At 40.1% G+C, this 26,039-nt stretch overlaps 1 protein-coding gene across 9 annotated transcripts in view; it reads left to right on the forward strand.

Annotated features, from left to right (window-relative positions):
- The window catches only part of cadpsb (Ca2+-dependent activator protein for secretion b), a 64,258-nt gene that overhangs the window by 36,828 nt on the left and 1,391 nt on the right, over positions 1-26,039 (forward strand). The window contains exons 12-29 of one of the 9 annotated variants that reach the window (XM_051074510.1): positions 5,522-5,658; positions 5,773-5,960; positions 6,766-6,867; positions 6,976-7,039; positions 7,134-7,257; positions 8,678-8,746; positions 12,499-12,605; positions 13,834-13,863; positions 17,004-17,160; positions 17,266-17,407; positions 18,195-18,356; positions 19,664-19,819; positions 19,964-20,111; positions 20,206-20,280; positions 20,378-20,461; positions 20,568-20,600; positions 20,804-20,911; positions 25,918-26,022. In XM_051074510.1, the coding sequence (XP_050930467.1) occupies positions 5,522-5,658; positions 5,773-5,960; positions 6,766-6,867; positions 6,976-7,039; positions 7,134-7,257; positions 8,678-8,746; positions 12,499-12,605; positions 13,834-13,863; positions 17,004-17,160; positions 17,266-17,407; positions 18,195-18,356; positions 19,664-19,819; positions 19,964-20,111; positions 20,206-20,280; positions 20,378-20,461; positions 20,568-20,600; positions 20,804-20,911; positions 25,918-26,022 (1,991 nt within the window). Of the gene's footprint in view, positions 1-5,521; positions 5,659-5,772; positions 5,961-6,765; positions 6,868-6,975; positions 7,040-7,133; positions 7,258-8,677; positions 8,747-9,660; positions 9,694-12,498; positions 12,606-13,833; positions 13,864-17,003; positions 17,161-17,265; positions 17,408-18,194; positions 18,357-19,663; positions 19,820-19,963; positions 20,112-20,205; positions 20,281-20,377; positions 20,462-20,567; positions 20,601-20,803; positions 20,912-25,917; positions 26,023-26,039 lie in introns of all 9 variants that reach the window. The other 8 variants (XM_051074511.1, XM_051074514.1, XM_018686533.2 and 5 more) reach the window with 8 other exon arrangements.

Here is a 26,039-nt window from a genome sequence, read left to right on the forward strand (position 1 = left end):
AAAGTTTTAACCAATCTGTCACTGTACTTGCACCTCTAAGCAGCCCACAGGTCAGGTAGCAAAGTGAAGGTAAGACTGTCTACAGTAGTGTGGCATCTGTACCAACTTCTGTTGTAACCGTCTCCTGTGTCCCCCCTCATTAAAGAAGGGAATACAATATTTTTTGTAAGTATCACCACAGAAATTCAACCAGCAACACTTTTCTTCACACAGTCTGTGTATACTTTAGTTGGTTTTTGGCCAATTTTGTCATCATTTCCTTCTTATTCTAGACCAAAAGTTCAAACTAGTTGATTTTTGCTCATAACTACACTAACATAGACCTTTATGACCTACTGAACTTAAATGTCACATACTGCTTAACAATCCACAATAATAGATCCTGCTATTCAGAACAAAATATATATTTTTTGTGTGCATCTTTTGACTCCACAGAGTAAGATTTCTTTTCAAACTTAAATGAATATTTTTTATTTTTTTCTTAGAAAAATGGTAGAATAAATAATTGGCATTCAATACATATACTAAAAAACTTGATATCTAGGGTAATTATAATAATACTACTACTAGTAGTAATAATTATAATTGTAAAAAGCCCCAAGTTTATGTCACTCTGTTAATCATCATTGTAGTAGAACTATATGATCTACATGAATTGGACCAGTTACTCAGAATCCTATCACATAAATTCTATGTTGTTTCTCCATTGGTTTCTTTGTCCAGTATGTGATCGTTCTTGTGGTTAGTTGACGCCTCTGATGCCAGCTGTTGCCATTCAAAGCCTCCTCACAGTGGCACAGACCTCCTACCCCCTCCCTGAAACATTGTGGCACACCACGCGTACATGTTTCACCCCCTGGTGGTCTTGAATGGCACTGGGACCATAACATACACAGCCCTCCTGACTCTGCTGCAGTGGACTGATCAAAAACGAGAGTCCTATGAAGGTTCTGGGTGATCTGCAAATATTTTGAGTATTTTTTTCCCCTTCCCTGATCATCTAGTTTCATATTAGAAAGTGGTTTAGAGCACATCACACACCTTAACTGTTCTAATAAACGCAAACAAACATATTGTGTTGGACTTTGTGTGAGGATACTGAAATCTCCAAAGATGGCTCAAAGGGGTATTCCAGTGATTTCCATAAAGTTGTGGGACTTCTGAGAGATGAAATAAAGAATAGTCATTATTAAAGAAAGCAGAAAAGTTCTGACCTTCAGTTTCTACTGTGTAACAAGATGCAAAAACACAATGCAAATGTTTTTAAAATGCTAAACATCTAGTTAGTAGTGCAGATTCTGGTATAAGTTTGTGGTCTTCAGTCCCAACCTAAGTTAGCGCTGGTGAAGTGGAAAAGTGGTAGTGATAAAAGCAAAATGCAACAAAGTGCGATGGAAACAGACTTAGCTAATAAATCATAAAGTACATGAAGCAGGTGACTTATGGTTTCTCCTCTAGAGAGACCAAAAATAGTGACAGACCAAAACATCAGGTCTATGTAGAGGAGGAGAGGAGACATGCCTCAAATAAATATGTTAAACAAATACAAATGCCTTATTTCCATCATGTTTTCTACAGTGTTTTCTACTGTTTAATGGTAGCTGAATGGAAAATTAACACCCCCAGCTGAGTAGTGGATGAAAATGCACATTAGTTCACATTTTATTTTGCAGTTTTTGTGGAAAATTTGTCAAACTTTGCATTATATTTGGATTCAGTGTTACTAACTATGACAAGAAGATCTTTGAGCAAAATCAGTGGAGTGCCCCTTGAAAGCAAGTTAAGCTCTATTGCTACATTTGTGATCAGTTTTCCCATAGTTGAAAACACTTTTCACCATTTTCACCAATAGTGTCACCACTTGATTTATTATAATCTTTCCAGGACCTTCATAGTCTCTTTCCTTTTAAAAAAGACACAGGCATCTTTTACACATATAAGTGACTGTTGGGGTTTACTTCATCATGTAGGTGTATGTGTTTGCCAATGTCCCTTTTAAAAGTAAGCCTTCTGTTTGATCTGCAGTTAGACAGAGTGACAGTACTTAACGTGTAGCTCTCGACTCCTTAAGTACTTGTCCAGAATCCAGAATAAATAAACTGCAGTGGAGTGATGAGGATCGTAACTTCTCTCTTCCTCCCTCTGTCTCTGTCTCTCTCTCTTTCTGTCTCTGTCTCCCTCTTTCTCTCTCTAATATGCCTCAACATCTGTTGTCAAGTTCACATATCCTCACATGTACTCACACACCACCACCCACAAACTCTCATGTTGGTATAGGTTGTTGTTTTTGAGTTGTGTTTTCTTCTTCATGCTTTGCCTGTACCCTTCTTGAGTAATGCAGCTGCTAGGTCAGGGTCTCTCGTGATTGCTCTCCTCCAGCCTTGTTGCTAGTCTTTATGTTATTCTGGTTTGTCCCTTCTTACCCTGCTGTCTTCTAGCTGGACTCAAGGGTAAGTGCTTCCCTGTAGCCGGCACAGCTCAGATAATCCCCGCTGATTATCTGACAAATGCAACGTTCTTTCTCTCTTCTTTCCCTCTTCTCCTTTTTCACGTCTCGCTTCATGTCTTAGATATTAGTTGATAACTTTTTTGTTTTTGACGACCTCTATTTGAGGATCAAAGTATAAGCATCCATTCGTGCCAGTATAGGATGCATGTCTTTTATTCTAAGAACTTATTATTTGACTCAGTAATGGTTAAAGTTGATATTATAGTTGTTACTGCATAATTGCCTTCTCTCTTTAAACATATTGGTGATGGGACCCCTCAGAGTAAAGCAATGTGATAATAAAATGTGACATACTCTTAGAAAAGCATGTAACATTTTATGTTATGAGAAAATGTAAATGTATTATTAATAATGCAAATTTATTTCTTTTATAGCAGTTAGATGAAACCTAGAAAAATCTGATGTATGTATACATTTATTCAAAGATAGAAATGTGGATAAAGTGTGAATGATGATGGCAGTCTGTGGTGTTATGTTTCCAAATATATATTCAGTGCATGGGTGAAATTTCTTTTGGCACTTCCTAAGCGTTGATCATGCTTTACTTCAGAGGGCTCAATTGCTTTTAGTTCTTTTTCTTTTAACTTTTCTCGATGAGAGTTGGCAAATATGTACGCGGAGTATTCTGAATGCCAAAGACAAGGAGTAGCTAATGCCGCCCCTTCTTAAGATAAAATACTCCGGATAACCCCCCTCCTCCCCCTCCCCCTCCTCCTCCTCCTTCCTCCTACAGTAGATGGGCTTGTAGATAGAGGCTAGACCGGTGTTACACCTCCAGAAAGGAGAGATCTCTCATTTTGATTTCTTTTGATTGCCCTTTGTTTGCCTGAATAGGAGAACACCTGTGTCATGTGTCCATAATTTTGTACAAATACAGGAGTTTTCATTCATTTCCCCCATCTCCCAGAGAATGATACAGTTTTGCCTCTGTCGGCTTCATGCTATTTACCCATGTACTTGCACCAAATTGTATTGCTACCCTATTAGAGTTCTCCGGTAGTGGTATGCCTGTTAGTGTGCTCTGTAGAGATCATGAATACACTGCAACATATTCAAGTATTGTCAACTTGCAAATGCGTAGAGAAAAAAAAGGAATGCCAAAAAAAAAAAAAAAAAAAAAAAATGCAAATTTGAAAATGGGTCTGCAGATGTGCATGACATTCAAAAGCTCAATGAAAAGTCACAATGTTCTCCAGCATGTGATAATTTATAAATGTATGCAAAAGTATCCGTCTATTCACTTTGGTAATTTGGTAATTTTACTCATGGTTGAAGTAATTACCAAGGAGTCACTGTAAGTTATGATAATGTCACTGTAATATTGATTGTATTCTGGACTTCAACTCCATTTCCTCATTTAATCCAACCTGAAGGAGATACAGCCCACTCACTTTGTGTCATAGCGCAACCCCAGGCACCTTCTGTTCACTCTTTGGATGTTTTCTCACTATCTCAACCCTCCTCCACAGCATCACTTCCTTTGTAACTCAGCCCTGAGTGAATCTTTCTCTTGTTGGTCATCAGTTTCCTCCAACACTTGTCCGACCACTGTCTTGCCCACCAGATCCTCTCTCATCTTGTCACTGTCTTTTCATCTGGCACTGGCCTCACCTCACCTCTACTGCCATTAACTACCTTCGCTCAGTGTTTCTAGATTTTATGTGTTAACTGTCCTCCTCTTTTACATTATGACTGACTGTACCTGTCTCGTCCTTCTTCCTTGAACGGTCTCTATTTCCATTGTCTACATTTTACTTGTTGTCTCACAGGTTTCCTTCTCAGATTGGAGTAAAACAAAAGAAAAAGCTAATTTTTAACCCTTTGTAGGTTACTTTTTTTTTTAGCAAATTCTTGTGAATGTTTAGCACACACCCGTATTACACCCTCTCTCTCCCCCCCTCCCTTCCCTCTTACTGACCCGGAGGTTGACAGATGTCACTTGTGCTCTATTTGGTACTCCGGCCCTGCCCAGCCAAGATCAGGCCTCCACTTCCCACCCTCACCCCCCGAAATCACCATCACTCATGTCAGTGTCTCATGGACATGACACCTGTCACTCACACAGAGGACATGACTGCATCTCTTATCTATTTTGAATCACCCTTGTCCCCATCATTTCATCTCTGACAGTTTTATTGTTTACAGAGCAAGAAATTAAAGTCAGTTTAGTCAGTTTAGTCGGTAGAAAACTAATTATTCTACCAATGTTTTCATCACCCATATTTACTGAGTTGTATTATAATTTCATGACATTTTATGCTACTAATGTTCTTTTCTTAAGTGAATTTCACAGAGCAGGTTTAGTGTTTCCAAAATCAGAATGTCTTCTTGATACAGAGAAGCTTAATGGCAAAAGTTATGGAGCAAGACAAACATTAAAAGCAAGACAGCCTGATTTTCCAGGATCAATAACTGGAGAGAAATCTGCAAATCTCCAGTCAAGGCTTTTTTTTTTTTTTTTTTTAACAACTTAGCTTTTTATTGAATTAGCACTTTTTACTGTAGCTATACAGTGTGTTCAAATAAATTACTCTTTTGCCATATTTGTGTCTTTTTTTACTAGCACACGTCTCAATATTTGTCAGGACCTGAGTGACCTTCAACAATTGCGAATGGCAGAATCTATTGAATACATTAAGAAGAATGCATTAATTAATTTTATCCAGCAGCACTTCTTCAAACATGTTTCGGATATGTACAAATTTATTTCCCCTGCTAAACATCAGGGAATGGGACATACTGAGATTCATGCATGCACATACAGTAGAAGCGCTGGTCCCTCTGAGCTTAGCTTCAGAATCTCATCCACCAATACATTAAATCTCTCTTTACGCTGTCTGACACAATGCAAGTTGACAATGTAAGCTGTAAGTGTTTATAATTTGCCCTTAGAAGTAGCCAAAAAAATCCCTGGTGTCTCTGTGTTGTGATGAAGACTTGCTGTTTGCCCGTGCCTCACTGATGTCCTCTCCTCTGAACCGTGTGCTTTTCCCTGTGCCGTTGGCTGGATAGACGCTGACAGAGCTCAGAAACATGGCATGGATGAGTTTATCTCCGCTAACCCCTGTAGCTTTGACCACGCCTCGCTTTTTGAGATGGTGCAGCGGCTCACGTTGGACCACAGGCTCAATGACACCTTCTGCTGCTTGGTGAGTGTCTTTTCTCTGCTCCTTTAATAACATCACAGTGTAATGCGTTTATGGCAGCGGGCTGATATGCGGTAATGCGTTAATACAATTCCCATCTGTGTTCGTGCTGTGCAGGGATGGTTCAGCCCAGGCCAGGTGTTTGTCTTGGATGAGTACTGTGCCAGGAACGGGGTTCGAGGTTGTCACAGACATCTGTGTTACCTGCGTGATCTGCTGGAAAGAGCAGAAAGTGGGGCCATCATTGACCCCACTCTCCTTCACTATAGCTTCGCTTTTTGTGCCTCCCATGTCCATGGAAACAGGTGTGCCCTAATCCCTTCTTTTAAAATGTTTGTGCTCTGTAAGTGACATTGCAGAATGGGATCTGAAAGCACTTAAAGATCACTATAGATTATGACTATAGATTATATACTGTAGAGTAGGTGGGTACACTAAACCTCCATAAACACTGGGCAAAAACAGAATATGAAAAGTCAGCCTCATCAGAAGCATCATAGGCATTTTTTGTCCTCCATCTTTTGCCATATTTATGTTCTGTTGTTTTTATGTTATTGTTATGTTTATTTTTTTTGCAGCTTTTTCTGTTACAATGTTATGTTGTTAATCAATTGTATATCTCTACATATTTCCTTGTTTTCTACCATTTTTCTTTGTTTTCTTTTCTCTCTGTCCCTTGTTGCCATAGTCTCTTACTGTCCATATTATTCATCCTCCCATGCGTCCGTTAAAGTCAGAGAGGGCAGCAGTTACTGGGGGCCGCTGGGCTACGAGCCCCTCATGTCCCCAAAGAGCTCCCAAAGCCCAGATCCTCGCACTGCCTCTAAACGAGTACGCATATTCAAGTTTAGAAAGAGAAAGGATTCCAAAATACCGCTCTTTCAAGGGCAGAAAAGGTGAGACGTTGTCATTTGTTTTGTGTCTGTAACACAAATGGAACTCAAGAAACAAATCTCACGCACACATTTGCAGTCAGTTCCTGGGGAGCTGATAGCTGTCAGCCAGTGTGGGACTTTTTTTGTTGTTGTTGTTGCTCCTGTTGGAGTCAGATGAGAGGTTGCATAAGTTCATCCTCTGCTGGGTTAAAGTATGTGGGTGTGATCCTCATAGGCCAGACGGGCTGAGCACAGTGAAAGTGGATGAGAAGGAACGCTTTGAAGACATCAAGGAGCGGTTGCGTGTGATATTGGAAAACCAGATTGTAAATTTCAGGTGACTGCCAACTCACCAACCCCACATTATCTCTAGTCACATAACATTATGCCTATTTGTATTTTTTCCACCGTTTCTACATTTTTCTGTCTACATCTTCCCTTGTAGATATTGTTTCCCCTTCGGTCGTCCAGAGGGTGCACTGAAGGCTACTTTATCTTTGCTGGAGAGGGTTTGTAAATAATAAAATATTTTATACCCTATGAAAGAACAAATGTGATGTAATAAAAATAGCTTACATAATTCCTCTTTAATGTGGCCTGTAGGTCCTGATGAAGGACATTGTGACCCCAGTTCCACCAGAAGAAGTTAAAGGAGTTATCCGCAAATGTTTGGAGCAGGCCGCTCAGCTCAACTACCAGCGGATTAAGGAATATGCTAAAGTTGAAGGTACCCAGAAACACACAACCCAGCATCCCATAATGACTCCTGGAGTGAATGTCTTAATAATATGTAGATAAAAAAACATCAACTAAAGAATCATAATGGTCATTAAAATATCGTTGTATGAAATGCATTCATTATGTATGGTTTCAGATTGAATTGGTTGAGTGCGGCGTAAAACAGGAAAAAGGATCTTTTTATATTTTTTGAAAATCTTTTGTTAACAAAGGACTACACATATATTCCCAGACGTCCGTTTTCTTACTCCAATATGAAATAGTGCTATTGTCTTTTATTTATTTATCTCTTTACACATGATTATTTCACTTGGTATATGGTATATTTGTGTCCATATCCCAGATGATCTGTGGCATCCCAAATTCTTTGTGACAGTTTGTCGGACACTTTTTGTCTCAGTCCAATAACTCTCTCCTTTGTTTCAGGCCTGCTTTAGCTCTGTGCTGTTCTGTAGGTCAAGTTGGCTTTTGTGTAGAGGTGTGTGAGTAAAAATGCATTCAAATCCAAAGCCCTGAAAATCTGTTGATGTGCTGATCTCTCATTGTGCCTTGACTATTCAAGCTATGTAGTATCCTGGCCATTTGACGTTTGACGATTGGACTGTGGGTTCAGCTTAATTGAATGTCCTGACTCCCAGCTGCCAGTCGATGCACACTCCCCCTCTTCCATTATCTTACTGTAGCTCTTACCTCTCTGATTCCTCCAGCTGACGCTGCCCAGCCCCCTTTAACACCCTCCTGCCTTGAAATACCAGCAGCTCTCCTGTCACCTCTGTCTTATGTTCTTGCTGAAGACCACTATCTTCCGCTCCCTGTCCCTCCCTGTCTGCTCTGCTTTTTCCCCTCCTCTCTCACAGTTGCTGGCTTTGCCACAGTTATCACTCAATTTGATTATTTTACTATGTGATAAGTGGCTCTTAACTAAAGGAATGCTGGGATTGAACACCTACAAACCAGCATCAGACACCTGCATGTGCTTTGAGACATAACAACATGGCCTTTCTTTACTGGCATGGATTACATATCAAAAATTACATCAAAGACAAGACATTTTAAAATGTCTTATTCTCCTTTGCTCTGTCTTTTTTCCAGTATATTCATTAACTGCATTGACATACACTTTGCATACTTACACTCAGATGTTGTTTATGCCTTGAAAGAAATCCCTCAGGGTGCTACAGATAGTAAGGATTTAAACCTTACTATCTTGCCATGCAATGTGAATTTTCTTTCCACTGTCCTTGTGAGGCGCCTGGTTTAAAACAAACCAAACATTTGACTTTACCACTGGGCCTCCTGCCCAGCAGAATGTCGTTTTCACCTGGACAGCCCTCTTCCCATCAGCCTCTGACCTCTAGCCTTCCCACCTCTGACCCCAGCCTCTTGCATGCCCCGATCCTTTTTTATAGGGAAAAAGAGGGAAATGTATGAGCACCCTGTCTTCTGCTTGGCGTCTCAAGTGATGGATTTAACCATCCGTGAGTACCTTCATCATCCTCTCCCCAGTCTCTCTCCTCGTCCCCCCTCCTCCTCCTTTTTTAAAACGCTCTTCCACCTCATCTACCCTTCTGCCTCTCCTCTTTCCTCAGAAACCTTGCTCCTGCCATGCTTGTTTTTATCTGTGCCTTTTGTCTGTGAGAGTGAGTGGGGAGCACACCAGTCGAGAGATCTGAGCAGTACCACACTGAATCAGTCGGGGTCCTTTTTTTAGTACCATCTGTTTGTGATGGACATGAATGAGCAGTCTGGTCTGTAAGCTTCTTTCTTTTGGTTGGATGCCCATTACTTTGACTTGAATGCATTTTTACATTGCTTACATTGTTATCTCCTCCAGTCATTTGGTCTGATCATGTGTCAGTGGTGTGCTGTGCCGAACAGGTAGGCTTTTTTTTCTCACTGTGACACCAGAGATAGTGAAGGAGCATCTCTCAACAGAGCTATTGTATGGGGAGGACAGGGTAGGGTGTCTGGATTCAACAGCTCCTATTTTTTTTTTTTTTTTTTTACTTGATTCAAATCAACTCAAGTCACTCAGTGTGTCCTGTCTATGATCCTGGCAGCTGTTTGTGTGTCCTACCTGTTTACAATAGTCGAAGCTTTTGTCTGTTTGTTAACAAACATCTTATCACTATTTTAATTTACAATTTTCCACAGGGTAATGTTTCAGTGTTTCTATTTTTTTTATTTTTTATTATGTGTTTGTGACGTTTTTCTGTTGCCTAGAAACCTCACTCCCTGGAGCTGAAACTGTCCCAGCAGATTCTTTGAAAGGGGTCACATGGTGATGAATAACAACTCTGAGCTTTCCCCCTGTAACATGAAAATAACCCTAGAACGGTGCTAATTCTAAATATCTCCTCTTTATCTTTTCTCTCCTTTTGTCTCGCTGAAGTTGAGAAAGGTCAAAAGGATCAGAAGGATCCAGGTGAACTCATGTTTAGCTTGTGGTTTAGCCACAGCGCACACATACATGTACATACACACAAACCTTAACCCCTCACCCTTTCCACACACATGTATATTGTCAGTAGATGAAGAACATATGCATGCATGCACAGCATTTACCCGTAGCACGTCTTTCATACAGTATATTACACACACTGGTAATGTACACGCTCATTCAAGTTCTCAAATGTCTTGCCATGTTTTAAGCATCTCTTTATATAAAGTAAATACAGCGGAGATTGTATTACTTTATATCTTTACAGATGTGACTGTTTTGTTTAAGTTTAATTTCAGTTTACTTCAGAGAATGATTATATAGTTAGGCTGTTATATGAGGCTGTAACAATAAATCAAATTTTTGCATGAAAAATTATAGAGTAATACAATCTCTTAAAATAATAATATGTTTTATATTTGCCTAAATGTTAAAGTAAATAAGAAAAAGAGACATAAGCAACATTTTAATGTAACCGTCATCGTCAAATGCAACACAAATAAGCATACATTTCAGCTAAAGATACTGACTTTTGACGTGTATATGCACATGCATTTTCTTAATGTCATATATTACCTTATAAGATCACACATTTAAATCAAATTTGCTAATTGTTTTAGATACTTAAAGGGTCAGTTCAACCATATTTAAAAAAATCAATTCCATAAAATGGTTTCCTACTTTGGTGGTGTGTAGTCATAAGTTGGGTTACTCATATAAAACAATTTACATCAGGTGACGGCAAAACCTAAAACCTAGAGTCCATCCAGACATCTTCATCCAACCAACCACCTATTTGCAGCTGGTTCACCTGCATCGTTTCAGGTGGTGACAAACTATGCAGATGAACTAGCAGATGCAAAACTATTTGCATGGCGGGGAAATGTGGGAAAAAAACTGCTCAGCTTGTGTTGTGTTTCTCGTAATTTTGGTGAACTGGCCCTTTAACATTCCACAGACGTCAGACGCACTGAATATTGGTATCTTCTGTTTGAACAATGCAGTCTATCATTTTAAACGGCATAATGGATATATTACATACACTTTCTGATTGTAATGCCTTAATGGCACTCATGAAGCCACAATGGCGTACTGTGCTGCCCCTTCTAGACCAAACCCTGATACATTTTTTCAGATCTGCTCCCAGAGCTCTCCCTTACAGAACATTATGACCACAGGATATATAGTTACTGTAATACAAATCCATGTGATCCATCCATTAGTGTCAATTAAGTGTCTCTGAAGACAATGGCTGAAGTATTACCTCGGCTCTTTAGATATCTCAGATTTCCCCGGAAAAATAAACTTTACAAGGAGCATTGAGGTGTAACCTAAAGTGGTAGATCAGGGTTTCTTTAATCTGTTACACAGCCAGGATCCAAAAATAGACACATGAATTCATCTTGCCTGAGTAGAAACATGAGGAAACTTGAGGAAAACGCTACTACTTAGTAAAATGATAGTGAAAATAATAAGAACCCCCTCCCCTCTTCCCCCCCCAGTCAGAACTGCAGTCTTAAGACCGGTAATGTTTTATGTAGAGTTATGTATTTATGTGCTTTTGATTTCAGATTTGTGTAGCCATTCAGTTCCATGTTCAAATTATACACTTATCATTCCACATAGTCGTGCTGTTTGAATAATCCCATTTCATGACATGTAACTGTCTTATCAAACCATTCTGTCAGCAAAGGTACAAGCAAGTGATTTGGAGCTTTTATGGACCAAAGTCAGCAGCTATTGATAAGTGAAGGAGAACCAAAACAGCTTTTAGAGCACAAAAACTTAGTTGATGGCAGATACAACACCATCACACTGTAAAAATATTCATTAAAAAACATCTAAGGTAACTTAATCAATTAATTGGAAAATGTTTTTTATCAATTTAAGATGAGTTTTTGAGGGAATAACATTTTTAAGCGTCTGGTGAACCAAGCCCCTTAGGCATTGTGCTGAAATGAGCATGACTTGTTTTGGCCATAAAACCTATTACCAGCTTCAAGAAAGTCATTTTGAGTAGTGTTGTTAAGAGAAAGAAGATGCCTTTCATCATAATTTGGAAACTTGTCAAAAATATCAATGAGATCCCAACAAATTATCTTTAAAAGTACTTATAAAAAAAAACCCAATGTGGCTATAAATTAAAAATAAATAAGTAATTTTAGTCATTTTTTATACTTTTGTTTGTTTTTAGAAAAATATCTGCACAAATATTAATGAAATTGTTTTTTTTTTTTTTATCAGTTCCACTCCATAGCAACACAAGCAGGGTGTAAAAAGCTCTGTGTCAGTAATACAGTATTAGACATATATTTCGATCTAAAATTTTAAAATTGACTTTTGATGGAGAACAGAAGTAATGAATTATTTTTACAGTGTGTGCTCAGTGAGTGTTTTCTGACCACACCATGCAGCAGCTTCTTATACAGATGGCTTATTCAGTACCACTTCACAATGCATGTTTCTGAAGCCACATCACACTTCCATCGCAACGCCACTATTCTTGTGCCTGATACTCTTCCAACATAAACCTGATTATTCTACAAACACATCAGTTCTGTTGCTTTATGTCATGCAGCCTAAAATGCATATAAATGAGAACACGCTTTACTTGTTTAGGGGGCATGGTATGTAAACATCACAGTGTAAGTGCTGTGTTTATACTTCTATTAAACAGTCAAAAACATAGACAAGAAAAAAAATCATCTGAATAGTCATAAAAAATCCCCCTGGAATCCTTCTCTGTGCTTGACTAACCACTCATCCCTCACCCTCATCCTTTTGTCTCAGAGAACGTAGGCCGCTTAGTCACGCCTGCCAAAAAGCTGGAGGAAACAATTCGCCTGGCGGAGTTAGTCATAGAGGTCCTCCAGCAGAACCAGGAACACCATGCGGAGGTGAGTGAGAACCCTCTCCTCCTCTCCTCCTCAAAACACTTTCCCTCTATGCTCTCACTCTTATCTCACTCCGCCCCACAGCAGGGAGTTAGTCTTATTATCAGTCTTCTATAAATAAAGCTGCTTTCATCTATGGGTAACTAAAAAAAAAAAGAAAACCCTCTCAAAGATGAATTTAATTTAGGAAAGCTCTAATTGGTGTTCGATAGACCATGGCTACATGGAAACAGAGCGCTATGTTTGAGCAGAGGCTGTAAATTAGACAGTTCTTTCCTCTGATCACAGTTCATAGCTCAGTGTTGCCGCTGATAATATTTTATTCAAGGTAGTCCAGTATAAACAGAGGGAAGGAAGGTAAACAGAATGGAAAACAGTAATAAAGGCCGGTACACATTACGTATGGCTTCTGCGTGCTCATAATGTTGGATTAAGTTTCCTTTTTGCCACAATTACGAGACAAAATAAACAGTAGTGGGAGATATGCTGCATTCACAACCTCACATAAGTAGAAGTACAGAACTATTATCAACTAAAAGCATCAAAAGAAAATGTCCTTCTTCCACAGAAAACTGGTCCCTGTAAGTGATATATCATTATACATTACATAATTAGACTGTATGTTTAGATGCATCAGTGAGAGAGACAATAATGTCAGATGATTTATGGGATAGTAAAGAATAAAGAACAAACTTCTGATGCAAAAAAAGATGTGTTCATTTTTTTGGACTTAGCTCTAAACTTCCATCACCAAGTCTAGATTTAAAATCACTCAAACACACGTAAGGGTTTACAAGCCAAAAATATGAGAAAGCAATGGTTTAATCTGTAACGATGCATTGTATGTTATTAGTTTATCATACATTTGTTTTTGTTTTTTGTATTTTTAATGTAAAATCTTAATCTGAAAAGTAACTTGTAACTGAAGCTGTCAAATTAAAATACCTCCCTCTGAAATGTATTGGAGAAGAAGCATAAAGTAGCTACTCACTCAAGTAGAGTACAGGTAGCTCAAAATTACACTTAAGTACAGTACTTGAGTAAATGTAATTAGTTACTTTCCACCCCTGGAAATAGCTTAATTATTGCATCCTCTTTGCTACTATAAACAATAAGCTGATAGAAAGCATGATGAGTATGTGTAGTTGTGTAGATCTGAAGGTGATCCTATGTGATCTTAGAGAATGCAGATAAAGCAGATTTATTGTATCTCTCTGAATATGCTTGACAGGCGGCAGTCACAAGTTCTGGAGATCAATCGGTACAGTATTTTTATTTCTTTTTCCTCTTCAGTCCCCATCACGACCCCCCCTGTTTGGCATGTGCGCCACTATGGCAAGAGGCACCTTTTCTAGGCAGAGAATGAACTCATAGATAGCAGTGGGTGGGTTTCTAGGCATAGAAGTGAGAGCAATCCTGTTAAAAAAATTAAAAGGCACTGTAGCTTGCGCAACATAATTGTGACCATAAAGCATGTTCATCGGGCCATAAAGAGGTTTCCTTTCTCTCCAAGCATGCTGAACCAGTAAATTTCCCAAAGTATGCTCCATGTGAACCTTTTGAAGTTTGATCCACCATAAACATTTGTTTCCCCCCTCCATCCAACAATTAATTTCACAGTCCGCACTTGTTCAAGCATTACTCCCCCCTCCCCCCCAGCTTCTCCTCTTCCATCCCTCTCTGCTGTCTATTCTTAGTTTACAAACCCTATTAAGATATGCCTCAAAAATACATTACTGTTCTGTACATCTTCCTGTGTTCTCACTGTCATATGATTGGTGACTGTCCAAGCAGGGAAAAGAGGTATGTAGTCAAGCTGAATGAAAAACTCCCATAATGCTCCGTGCATGTCCAGTAGATGATGCCTCCTTCCCCCTCCCCCCTCAGCATCAGTATACTCCCTCAGGATTGGTCCCTTGACACAGTTGCATTGTTACAGCACTATAGTCTGTCTGGCTGAACGCTGGGTCTGCCGTAGAGCTCTCAGGGTCCTGTATGTGTCCCTTAACCACTATCAAAGGTTGGAGGCCACTGTGCCTGGCGACCTTTGAGCGTTTCCCCGCCTCCCTCACCTGTCGGAAAGTTTTAGGGTCCTCCCCTTTAACCCCCTCCCCACCTGTCCGTAATAAGAGTACCTCTCCTCTCCTTGAATGTGATAGAGAAGATCCTTTGTTTGCTGCCTGTTTGTCTAACACTAGAACTGTCAAGCTTGTTAAATTTTTGGGAGTGGGCAGGTAAGTAGACAGGTAAGTAAGGTTTTGACTGCCATTGTGGTGGTTAAGCCAGTTGGCTGAATAACTGAGAAAAAATGTACAAGAAAGCATGCAGCATAATATGGAAAGATAAAGCTTCATTTATTGAACTTGGCAACTTGATAGTCTGAATGATAAGCAAATAAGCCAAGACTGCCAGCAAAGCAACTACTGTACTTCTGCTGTCAAAGGGGCGAGGAAGTCCTGACGGTGCTAGAAAACGGCCAGCTGAATCTCAGAGACTTACTTAACTAATTGGAACAGACGCACTCCCAACACAAGAGATGCTGTGTGCTGCAGTCTTTGGTGTGCCTAGTCGAAGATGTGCATGAGTCACATTCACATCTAGTGGGCTATGGGTTTGTCAGTGATGTGAATGGTGGACCCCCCTCGTCTCTTAGCCTGAGAGAAAAAGCATGCAGGGAGCTCCACATCTGCATGAGAAAAGCACCTTTCCCCTGAAATCGATAGATACTGTCATGAATATAACGAGGCACGAACATGCAACCCTACTGTGTGATTCTTCTGCTACATACAAACTGAATTTTTAATTAATCCCGCCTTTAAATCCTAATCAATAAAAGCTGTGGAGTCGATCTCAAGAGTATGTGATGGGAAACACACACACACACACACGCACACACACAAGTCCTGCAGACAGGTGTGATGGTGCGTCCTTTCTGTGAAACTATGTTTGAAAGGAAATACCCAACAATTTCATAAACCGCACAGTCCACACACAGCATCAAACAGTCACTCAGTATTCATGAACAGTAATAAATATTTCCTAGAACTAGACAACAGAGGACATCTGATGCACACTTCAGGCAGTAGTTGACATGTGGGAGATCGGCTTATTCGCCGTCTTTAAGTGAGTTAGATGAGAAGATCGATAAGGATTGGAAACAAAGAAACAGCTAGCCTGTCCAAACGTAAAAAAAACCCACCTCTAAAGCTCATTAATCAACAGAGTATATCTCATTTGTTTAGTAATGCGCAGTTGTGTGTCATTTTCACGGATAAAATAAACATAAACAATAATAAACAAAATAAATATAACTCACCATCACGCAGAATCAGTTGGAGAAAGTTCACGGCAGGTGTCCTTAGCAACGGACAGGTGAAGGTTTCTTGGTCTTTAGCAGCACAGTTAGCCGTTAATGGTCGCCTCAACGCTTCCTTCTGTCCTTCTTGTTGTTTTCTCGTTAAAATGTTTTTAAAGGCTTCATTGCCTCATTTGAAAGCCTGTCGCCACATATTCTGTAGAGGGGGCTTGGAGCATGTGAATCACCTGTCGCGATAAAACCGTATTTTAAGTAGGACTCCTGGTATTTCCTGCTAAATTCTTTTTCTTGACAGTCTCAGGCACCTGTGTTGTCTCATCTTTGGACCTTCTCCTTTTTCAAAAAAGCGCCCCAGAGACGTTTGTTCTTTTTTTTTACACCTTTTTGGCTAGCTTCAGGGTTTAAAGAGACAGGTGTGTGTCACGCGGTGTCGGGGGGCAAAGACGGATGTAATGGACAGAGTTTCCGGTCATTTTTCAAAATAAAACACCCACTCTAACGCTAAAGGTGAAATTATTATTATTATTTTTTAATTCTTTCTGTAGGGGCTGTTGCTAAATTAGCCACGATCCGGTACTTCTACAACTGAGACTCCAGGAAGTAACTGTGACCAGCCAACAAATAATAATGGTGCACAACCCAACTGTGAAACAAAAGCCTGTTTTGTTTGGATAAAACAAACAAACTACAATGTATCAATATGTGAGCTTCAGATGTGCTGGAAGGCTTTTTTTTTTTTTACCTTTGGACAGAGCTAGGCTGGCCTTTTTCCACCTGTTTCCAGTCTTTATGCTAAGCTAAGCTAATTGGCTGCTACTTCTAGTTTCAAATTTCACAGACAGACATGAGAATGGTTTCAATCCTCCCATCTAACACTTGGTAAGGAAGCAAATCAGCCTATTTCCCAAAATGTTTATGTAACATACATAAAGCATACAGTACATGAACCCAGTGGTATTTCCTTTTAAGACCAATAAGCTCCGGTTGTGTGTATTAGTTCCTCCTTCCTTCCTCCATGTGTTCCCTTATCTCTTTAACAGGAGACCTTGTTCACCTGCCTCCTTTCCCTCCTGCTGTGTCTCTAGGCGTTTGCGTGGTGGACAGACCTCATGGTGGAGCATGCAGAAAACTTCCTGGCCCTCTATGCCATCGACATGGATGCCGCTCTGGAGATCCAATCCCCCGAGAGCTGGGACAGCTTCCCTCTCTTCCAGCTGCTCAACGACTTCCTCCGGACAGACTGTAAGCCTGTGCACCCGTCCCGCCTTTATTTTATTGCCACTTCAGGTATTTCTGTGCTTAGACAAAGGCACTAATATCTCTGTTACTTCTTCTTTTTTTGCACAGATCATCTGTGCAATGGAAAGTTCCACAAACACCTTCAGGATCTGTATGCTCCTCTGGTGGTTAGATATGTGGATCTGATGGAGTCCTCCATCGCACAGTCAATTCACAAGGGCTTTGAGCGAGAGTCCTGGGAGCCTGTAAAGTAAGGAGCCTCCGTCTTCATAGCTAGGCTGTAGGATGGTTGGAGATGCAGGGCTTTTCTATTCAGATGACAGACTGACTACATGGAGGCTGAGAAATCTGTGAGAGCAGCTGTAATGTTCACCCAGGCTTCCTGTAGGTTCACTTTCTTTAAGAATGAGCCAAGAGTGGGCTGAATAACCTATTTTTTCTGTGAAAGAAATAGGTTATTTATTCTGAAAATAGACTTTGACTAATGTGTGTGTGTTACCAATCTCTCTCCGACACATTGGGGTCAGGGCAACACCTAATATTTGTGTTGTTTTGTTTTGTGAACTAACCTTCATAACGTGTGCTTTGACATGTTGCCAGAAACAAAAGCCCTCCAGTCTGTTACGTTGCTGTTATGTTATTTATTTGTTGTGGCTTCCACTCTTTTGCTTTTGCATTTTTTTTATTGTAGAGATTATGTATAAGATTTATTAAGGTAAAAAATAATGCGATTTATTTTTTCTTGGTCTTTATTTGTGTATATTCTTTTCAGTATTGCGTTGCTTCTTCCTTTCACTGCATTTATACTGTGTATGTGTGCATCCTGAGTCCAGCCCTCTTTACTCTGTAGGTCTTTTCACACAATGTGCGTCTTTGACAGTTACCGTTGGTCTTGTTGTATGTGTGCTACTGTTCGTTCCTGTCTTCACCTGATTTCAGATTTTACGTTACTTTTATGATGAGTGTTACATGGCTTTCTGCAGCTCCCACACCACTGTTATGGATTCTTTTTTTCTTTTTGTCTGTCTTTTCTGCAGGAGTTTAACAAGTAATCTGCCCAATGTGAATCTACCAAATGTGAACCTCCAAATTCCCAAAGTACCAAATCTGCCAGTGCCAGTAGCAGGACTATCAGTTAACCTTCCACAAATGCCTAGCTTTTCTACCCCGTCATGGATGGCTGCTATATATGACTCTGAGTGTGTATTCAACTAGTTTACTTTAGAAATCATTAAGCAAGCAGAGACTGCCTTGGTATGAAGATGGCCTCAGATAAAGACTGCTTAAGAATGAGACAAAGTCTTCACAGCAAAATTTGTTCTGCATGGCTCTAACTAGAAGCAAAATGTTCCAAATAATGAAGAATTCAAAGCGATGCATTGTAGCGTATTTTGTCTCCTGAGCGAATCCTGTTCATGTTCATGCCAAGGGCGCTCTGAGAGGTGTTAGAGTAGATGGGGTTCTGCTTTCGTAAATGAGAGGCTGAAACGCTCTCATTTGTCTCAACATGCATGCTGTTGAGCTGAGGTGTGGAGATACAGGCCAAAACTGAAAAAAAAAGCATATATATTTATATATTGCTGCAAGGCTTTCTGGGGATTTACTGTGCAGAAAAAAACAGTATGTCTCCATTTGAAAACATTTGCAAGTCAAGATCTCAGTTCTACAAAAGATGTATCTCCTCTGAGTTGTTGTCCACAGACATTTGCTTAAGTGATTTTTAGCATTCTGTAGATCGTACATGGCCGTAGGTTCATCTCTGACCTTGACCACCTGTTAGTAGTAGTCTGACTGGGAGAGCAGAGAGTGGGTCGGATTGGAGGTGGTAATACGGAGACCTGTGCCTCTCGGTTTTATCACCTTCCCTCCGATTTCCACATCTTTCCTGAAGCACTTTTCCCCAATCAGCTCTACTCAGGATGCCCCCTCCACCAAAAAAGGTCTGCATGGTTTGTTTGGTAATTCTTCCAGGGGGGCCCCACCAGCCTGGGGACATGGATGTTGAGAGAGGGCGTGTGATTAGAGGATATCAATTTGGAGATATTTATTCTTTTGGAAACAGACTTGAACCGTAAACGCTGTTTTTACATGCCCTCCCTCACGTCTCCATTCCCCTCTCCTTTGTGTTGACACAGTGTGATTAGCTGCTGTATCTGCAGTGACTTAACCTGCATGTGGCCACTTCACATCCCAGTCAATAATCATACTCTGCAGCATGGTTATTGATTTGTTACAGTAAACCCTGCCCGCTCCTTTTCACCCATACACTGACTGTCCAGAAACACCTGAACAAACAGGAGCATCTGAACGGACCAGTCAGTTTATGGTCGGAGTAGAACTGAACTGTGTTTAGGTGTAGAGGAACAGCATCCTCCTCTGCACCTGCCACAACACCACCCCCTCACCCTCTCCCCCCTTTTGCCCCCCACCTTCCCTCCAGCAGGTTGACATTTGACCCTTCTGACCTGTGTGCATGTGTGTGTGTGTGTGTTTGGGTCGATGGCAGTAACGGCTCTGGAACGTCAGAGGATCTCTTCTGGAAGCTGGATGCCCTCCAGACATTCATCAGGGACCTGCACTGGCCCGAGGAGGAGTTCGCCAAACACCTCGAGAGTCGCATCAAGCTCATGTCGAGCAACATGATCGAGAACTGCGTCAAGCGGTGTGTTCGCATGTCTCTGTGCACAAGAGAAAGAATGACTGACAGAAACGAAGTTGCTCTGAGGCGCCACATTTTGAGAATGGATACTTTACTATTTACATTTTTTATATTATAGTACTTATAAATATTTCATTTGCATTGCAGCACCAGGATGGCATTTGAGTCCAAGCTGGCAAAGAGCAGCAAGTCCACAGATTTCCGCATTTCTCCGACATTATGCACAATGTTCAATGTGATGGTAGATGCCAAGGACCAATCAGCTAAATTGTGCGCAATGGAGATGGGCCAAGAGGTAAAAACGTCACCTGGGACAGTGACCTCATGTTAAAAAACTTTATTTGTTTTATATCAACTAACATGAACACTCTTGCCCCCCCCGCCTCCAGAAACAGTTCCATTCCCAAATAGATGATCTGATTGAGGAAAGTGTGAGGGACATGATCCAGCTCCTGGTTGCAAAGGTTGGTTGATTTTATAACTCTCATCAGAAGAAAGGGAAAAACAGAACTTATTGCAAGTTGTGTTTTCATAACTGTGGTTCTCTCCTTTGTTTCTCAGTTTGTTGCCATTCTGGAGGGTGTGTTGGCTAAGATTTCCAGATATGATGAAGGCACTCTCTTCTCCTCATTCCTCTCTTTCACGGTGAGATGAAGTTTCTCTTTGCTTTGTCCTTAAAAAATACACCCAATAATACCTGAAATTATCTCAGACTGTTTACCTTTGTCTGACATTTTTGTTCTGATTTCAGGTGAAAGCTGCCTCAAAATATGTGGATGTACCTGTGAGTCTATTAACATCCTACACATCTGTTTGCATATAAGCTTGTGTGTGTTTAACAGATGCAGTTGAACAAAATACTGTGAACTTTAATCAACCTTTCTGTGTTTCTTCTCTGCCTTCTTTGACCTCAGCACATTGTGAAACAGCCTGTGTCTGGTCTTTCCTCTCCCAGTCGCTGACCCTGCTCTCTTTCCGCTTTTACAGAAACCTGGCATGGACGTGGCCGATGGCTATGTGACCTTTGTGCGCCACTCTCAGGATATGCTTCGTGATAAGGTCAATGAGGAGGTGTATATAGAAAGGTTATTTGATGTAAGTAAGATGCCTTCTCCTCCTCACAAGAAGGGAGGGGCCTTCCAAAATGTGGCAAAACAACAGGGCAGAGAGGGATAAGTCCCATTTTGAGACCAGGAAATGTATTTCAGCCTGGCGGAAGAGGCTTTTCTGATCTTCTACTGCTCTTGACTATTCTCTTTCTTCCTGTCTCTCTTCTCTCTGAACCTTAGCCGCTGCCCTCTGCATTCTGGTGTGCATTGCCACAGTGCTTTTGGGCCTTTGTGTATCAAAAAAAGGAAACTTTTATTTACAAAGAGTCCATAAAAGCATTCTCAGAAAAAAAAGGATTATCTGAAGCAGTGCTCTCTGGAAAGAACACAACAATCCATAGCAATCATATGTCAGCACACTGACTTGTATTTGTAGCCAACAACTGTACTCTACGCTTTCTGATACTTTCCACATAAAGCATGTCAGCCTCTTGAAGAAATGACACTCAGCCCTCTTGGCCCAGTCCACAGGGGAGCACCCATGTAGTTTTTCTACGTGAACTGAAAACACTGGGTGTCAAGATGTACCACTGTTGGATGGTCCTGGGGGACATAATGATGTCAAACTCAGAGGCTGACATGTCACATACCCTTGGCCTGTTAGAGCAGTGGTTCCCAACCTGGGGGTCAAGACCCCACTAAGGGGTCACAAGATAAATCTGAGAAGTCGTGAGAGGATTTACAGAAGAGGGACGAACATCTCTGCTCCTCTGCAGCGGCCTGTTGCACCAGTTTGAGGATCAAATCTGTATAACTGCATCATCTGAACTTACATTACAACTTAACTAAGTCAGTCATAATGAATTAAGATGTTCTAGCCTGTGCATCATTTGGATAAAATGGAAGCGACAGCCACTACTAAGAGGTAACGGAAATTAAGAGGCCTAAAACAGACTGTTTAATTAAAATAGTGAAAGTACTATGTGATAATGTCTAAAGCAGCTCAAATTCACTGCATCACTTTTTATCTGTACCTCAATCAACAAGGGATGCAACCAACAATTATTCTCTTTAAAAAGACTAAATGATTGATTAAATGATAATTGTTTGGTCTGTAAAACAACAGAAAACATTAAAATGTAATTAGATTGTCACACATATTCAGTTTACTCTAATGTAAGTCAAAGAACCATCAAATGTTTGGCATTTTTTCTCAAAAACGTGACCTGATCACAGCAGTTTGATGTGTTTCTGCTGTTTTCTCTAAGGTAAAGATGGCTGCACACATAAATATGATCATAAATGATAACCACCGCAACAAAAGTCTCTTCTATCTTCCTGCCAAAGTCAACACCTAAACATTTACAACTTTCTGTGACAAAGACAAACACTTGGTGCCAGCAGCAATTCCCATCTCAGGTGAACGCAGCATAAAAATCAGACTTCTATTCTCGTCTTTTCCGAGTTAGGATCACCGTACAGTGCAGTACTGAGCTAACACGTCAGTGTCACCACAACTGTAAAGGGATGTAGCGTGTCAAAGCAATATAAAAAAAATCCCCTGGCTTTTCTTTCATTACTCTCTCTGGTGCTATCTTAACTTTACATTCTAACTTAGCTGTAATGTAACTCCCACACCACATTCAAACTGAGCTACGTTTGAACCTGAGCTGGTGCAACGGCCTGCAGGACATGATCTAAAAGGGCCACATCAGTCCCAGGTTAAACGGCTCACAGTTCTGTGAAGACTGATAAATGACTGGACTAGAAAAACGACACGAGCCAATAAGGTTGGGAACCAGTGTGTCAGAGGGTGTTGAGAGAGCACTGTCTTACAAAAACATAATCCTAACGGGATACATTGACAGTAATGTGTCCTCCATGTGTGATTTGAACGACACATAATGCTGTGATGTGTGTGCTTCATGTCATTCAGATACTATTTGTACAGACCTGTGTCTCTACAGGTGTGTGACGGCTTTTGTGTGTTCGACAAGATTCTCAGTTCTATGAGGCAGTGATGTGAAGTTTTTATGTCTGAGAGACGCTCAGAAGTCTCCCTTTGGTTTTCTATTTTTGTGTTGGCTGTGGAAGCGGGCGTCTTGTGCCAGATAGATATGATTTTTTTTCTTCTCTTTGTTGTCGTTTGGGAGCGAGGAGTGACGCTGTAGTGAAGTGGGTCTGCTTTTTGTCTTTGAGGTCCACACTGGCTCCCCTGTCTCCTTCTGTGTTGTCAGTTTTTTCCTAGTGTGGAGTCCCCCCCCCCCCCCCCCCCATGTCTTCTGTGTGGCCCCAAAGTGCAACAAAATCCTACTCAGCACTGTCATGTTAAAGTAAAGATTCTTCCAGCTGTGAATGTTTCAGTTTTAGCATTTTTAAACTACACTTTAGTTCAAGGATGTCAATGTTTTTCTCTTTCATTTGAATGCATTTCCATCCATCCATTTGCATGCATGTGGAAAAAAAACATTAATAGATGTTGCATAGGCTCTACTTTATCTCTCTTTCTTTCACTAATTTATTTCAATCCTTTTTATCTCCTCTTTTTCTGATTAACACCATTCCTGCTGCCTCCTCTCTTCAAAAAGTGGCACTTATCTCTAGTGTTGCGTTGCGTTGTTTTATCACATTATGTTGGTTGGCATGATTTTTAGAGTCAAATAATCTTCCTGTGTACATCTTCTAGCATGACCCTCCTCCTCAGAGTTCTGCCTCATTTGCACATAGAGCAGTCTTCCTTAGCACGTACTCTGCCACCCACCCACCTGCGAAGTCTGCATGCACTGCACGCTCAACTCGACTGTGAAGTGGACAGGCATCTGCATATCCAGGCCTCAAGTTCAAACCTTTCGACCATTCACCTAATCATGACCTAAATAAACTTAAAAAGCAAAACAAAACCAAACAAACAACAAAAAAAAAAACTAAACTTCAACAACCAAACAAACCAAATCCTCACACTCTTCTAAATCTGGCCTCATGAAGCTTCTTGCGTTCCTGCCTACTCACATGTTTAAAGTTGACTTCTTTTCTTGATATTGGAGGTATGACAACTGTTTCTATTAGACTTGGGTGCTGTTCTCTTGTAACTTTAAACCTAATACAGTCTGGGGAAACCACCACCCAAAGCAAAGCAGAGAAAAGGTACAAGAAAATAGCACCGCTGCTCCCTGCCTGCTAACCATTTACTCACTCTCATTCTATTTTTCTTTTGCTAATGAACTTGTGTCAAAACTATAATTTCAATCCCCCATAGTACTTTTCTATCTCCAGTGTAGGGTATTTTAAATGCAGCTCAGAATTTCTAGTTGAATAAATTATAAATAAAGGCTAAGTAATTGCCTTCATTAATTGATGGGCCATGCAGCGTTTACAAAATATTGACTCTGAGAACATTTTTTTTTTTTAGTATTTCAAAGGGTAATTACAGTTCAAGACAGATAAATCTGTCAATGCTTTATGACTTTCCTCTGCTTTATTATTTTTCTCAAGTAGCTGTAGCATCAGTGCTTTCTCTCTTTTCAGCTCTTCAGAGTGCTGTGAATGCAGTTTGTGTGTGAATGTCAAACTCGTGGTGTGTGTCTGTGTATGTGTGTGTGTGTGTGTGTGTTTGTGTGTGTGTGTTGGAACCATTTACTAAAACAAACCGTGAGGCCCAAATTGAACAGCTTCATGACTTAGTTTAGTAGGTTTTAGATGTAATTTAATTAGATTAAATTTGCCATTATGTTACCAATTGTGATTAGACCAAGTTTCATGTTTAATTCATAAACATCTCGGTGACAAGGTAATACATAATTATCAGTGGGTAAGCCTCTGTTTCATACATTTAAAGGCCCTGAAAACCCCAATACGTGTACACTTTCTTACTGAGAGTTTGCTCATTTATGGTGGAGGAAGAGGTCTTTATATTTAAGAAAGAGTAACAATACTCCACTGCAAATATACTTAATAACAAGTTTACTATTATTGTTAAATCTATAACAACGCATCATATTTTATGGATGATCACATGTATGGAAGATTTTAATTTGAAAAAGTGGTGAAAAATAATCTCTGAAAACTTCAGTGAAGTACAAGTACCTCAAAACTGTTCAGTACTTGAGTAGATACTTTCCACCACTGCTCCTTCATAGATAAACTGAAATACTGGTACATTTTGTTAACTTTGGACAGAGCCAGGCTAGTGGTTTCACCCTGTTTGCAGTCTTTATGTTAAGCTAAGCTAAGCTAACCAGCAGTTGGCTTCATATTTACTCACATAAAGTTAGAAGTTGGGCTCCTCTCTTATGATCTATGCTCAGTCTTAAAATGTTGATGTTACACTATGTCAACTTCAGTCAATCAAATCTGATCAAAACACATCCACACAGTCCTGATGAAGCAGATTTAGCTCACTTTTAGAGTGTTAAAGTCTTAACAAATAACATTTAAATAAAGTTTTTTAGACTTAAACTTTAATTATGGCTCGGTTAGTCTTTTATTTCTTTTAATAGTCTCAAAATATCTTTTAAGATTTAAGAACCAGGTTTTCAGGGGCTTTAGATGGAAACAGAAGGCGATCAGAATAGTTAAAGTTACGTTATTGTTTCTTTAATCTAAGGTGCATGATTAAAAAAAAGAAACAGTTGAAACAAGCACACTTTACTGTAGCTTGTAGATCTTTTGTAGCTGTTAAGATTTATTTATTTTGAACATGAACTTCATTCTTATGTTACTGAAGCCTGTTAACTTGCATTGACTCCTGATTCTGACTCATGAAATGCAAGAGTGTCTGTCTTGTGGAGTGGGTCAGAGACTCAACATAAATCCTTACACTAACTGTGCACATGGGTGAAATGAAATGTAAAAAACTATCTCAGAGGTTTTTATTGGTGTGATGCTGAAATACACACATGGGGGTGCTTGAATGTTAATGTTATTGTCATTATGCCGTATGTGTTTAGTTGTAGTTCTCCATGTGTGTCTTAAAGGTTAGTTTTATGTCATGATGTCTTGAGTATGTGTGTGAGTGTGTGTTTTGCTGGAGAGTGTTGTGTTTATGTGTTTCAGCAATGGTACACTGCCACCATGAACTTGCTGGGGACCTGGCTCACTGAACGCATGGATCAGCAGCTCCACGTCTACCAGCTCAAGATCCTCATCAGGATTACAAAGGTAAGACAAGCAAACAC

Source organism: Lates calcarifer, linkage group LG12 (genome assembly GCF_001640805.2).
Source record: "Lates calcarifer isolate ASB-BC8 linkage group LG12, TLL_Latcal_v3, whole genome shotgun sequence".
In the NCBI taxonomy this organism is placed as follows: Eukaryota; Metazoa; Chordata; class Actinopteri; family Centropomidae; genus Lates; species Lates calcarifer.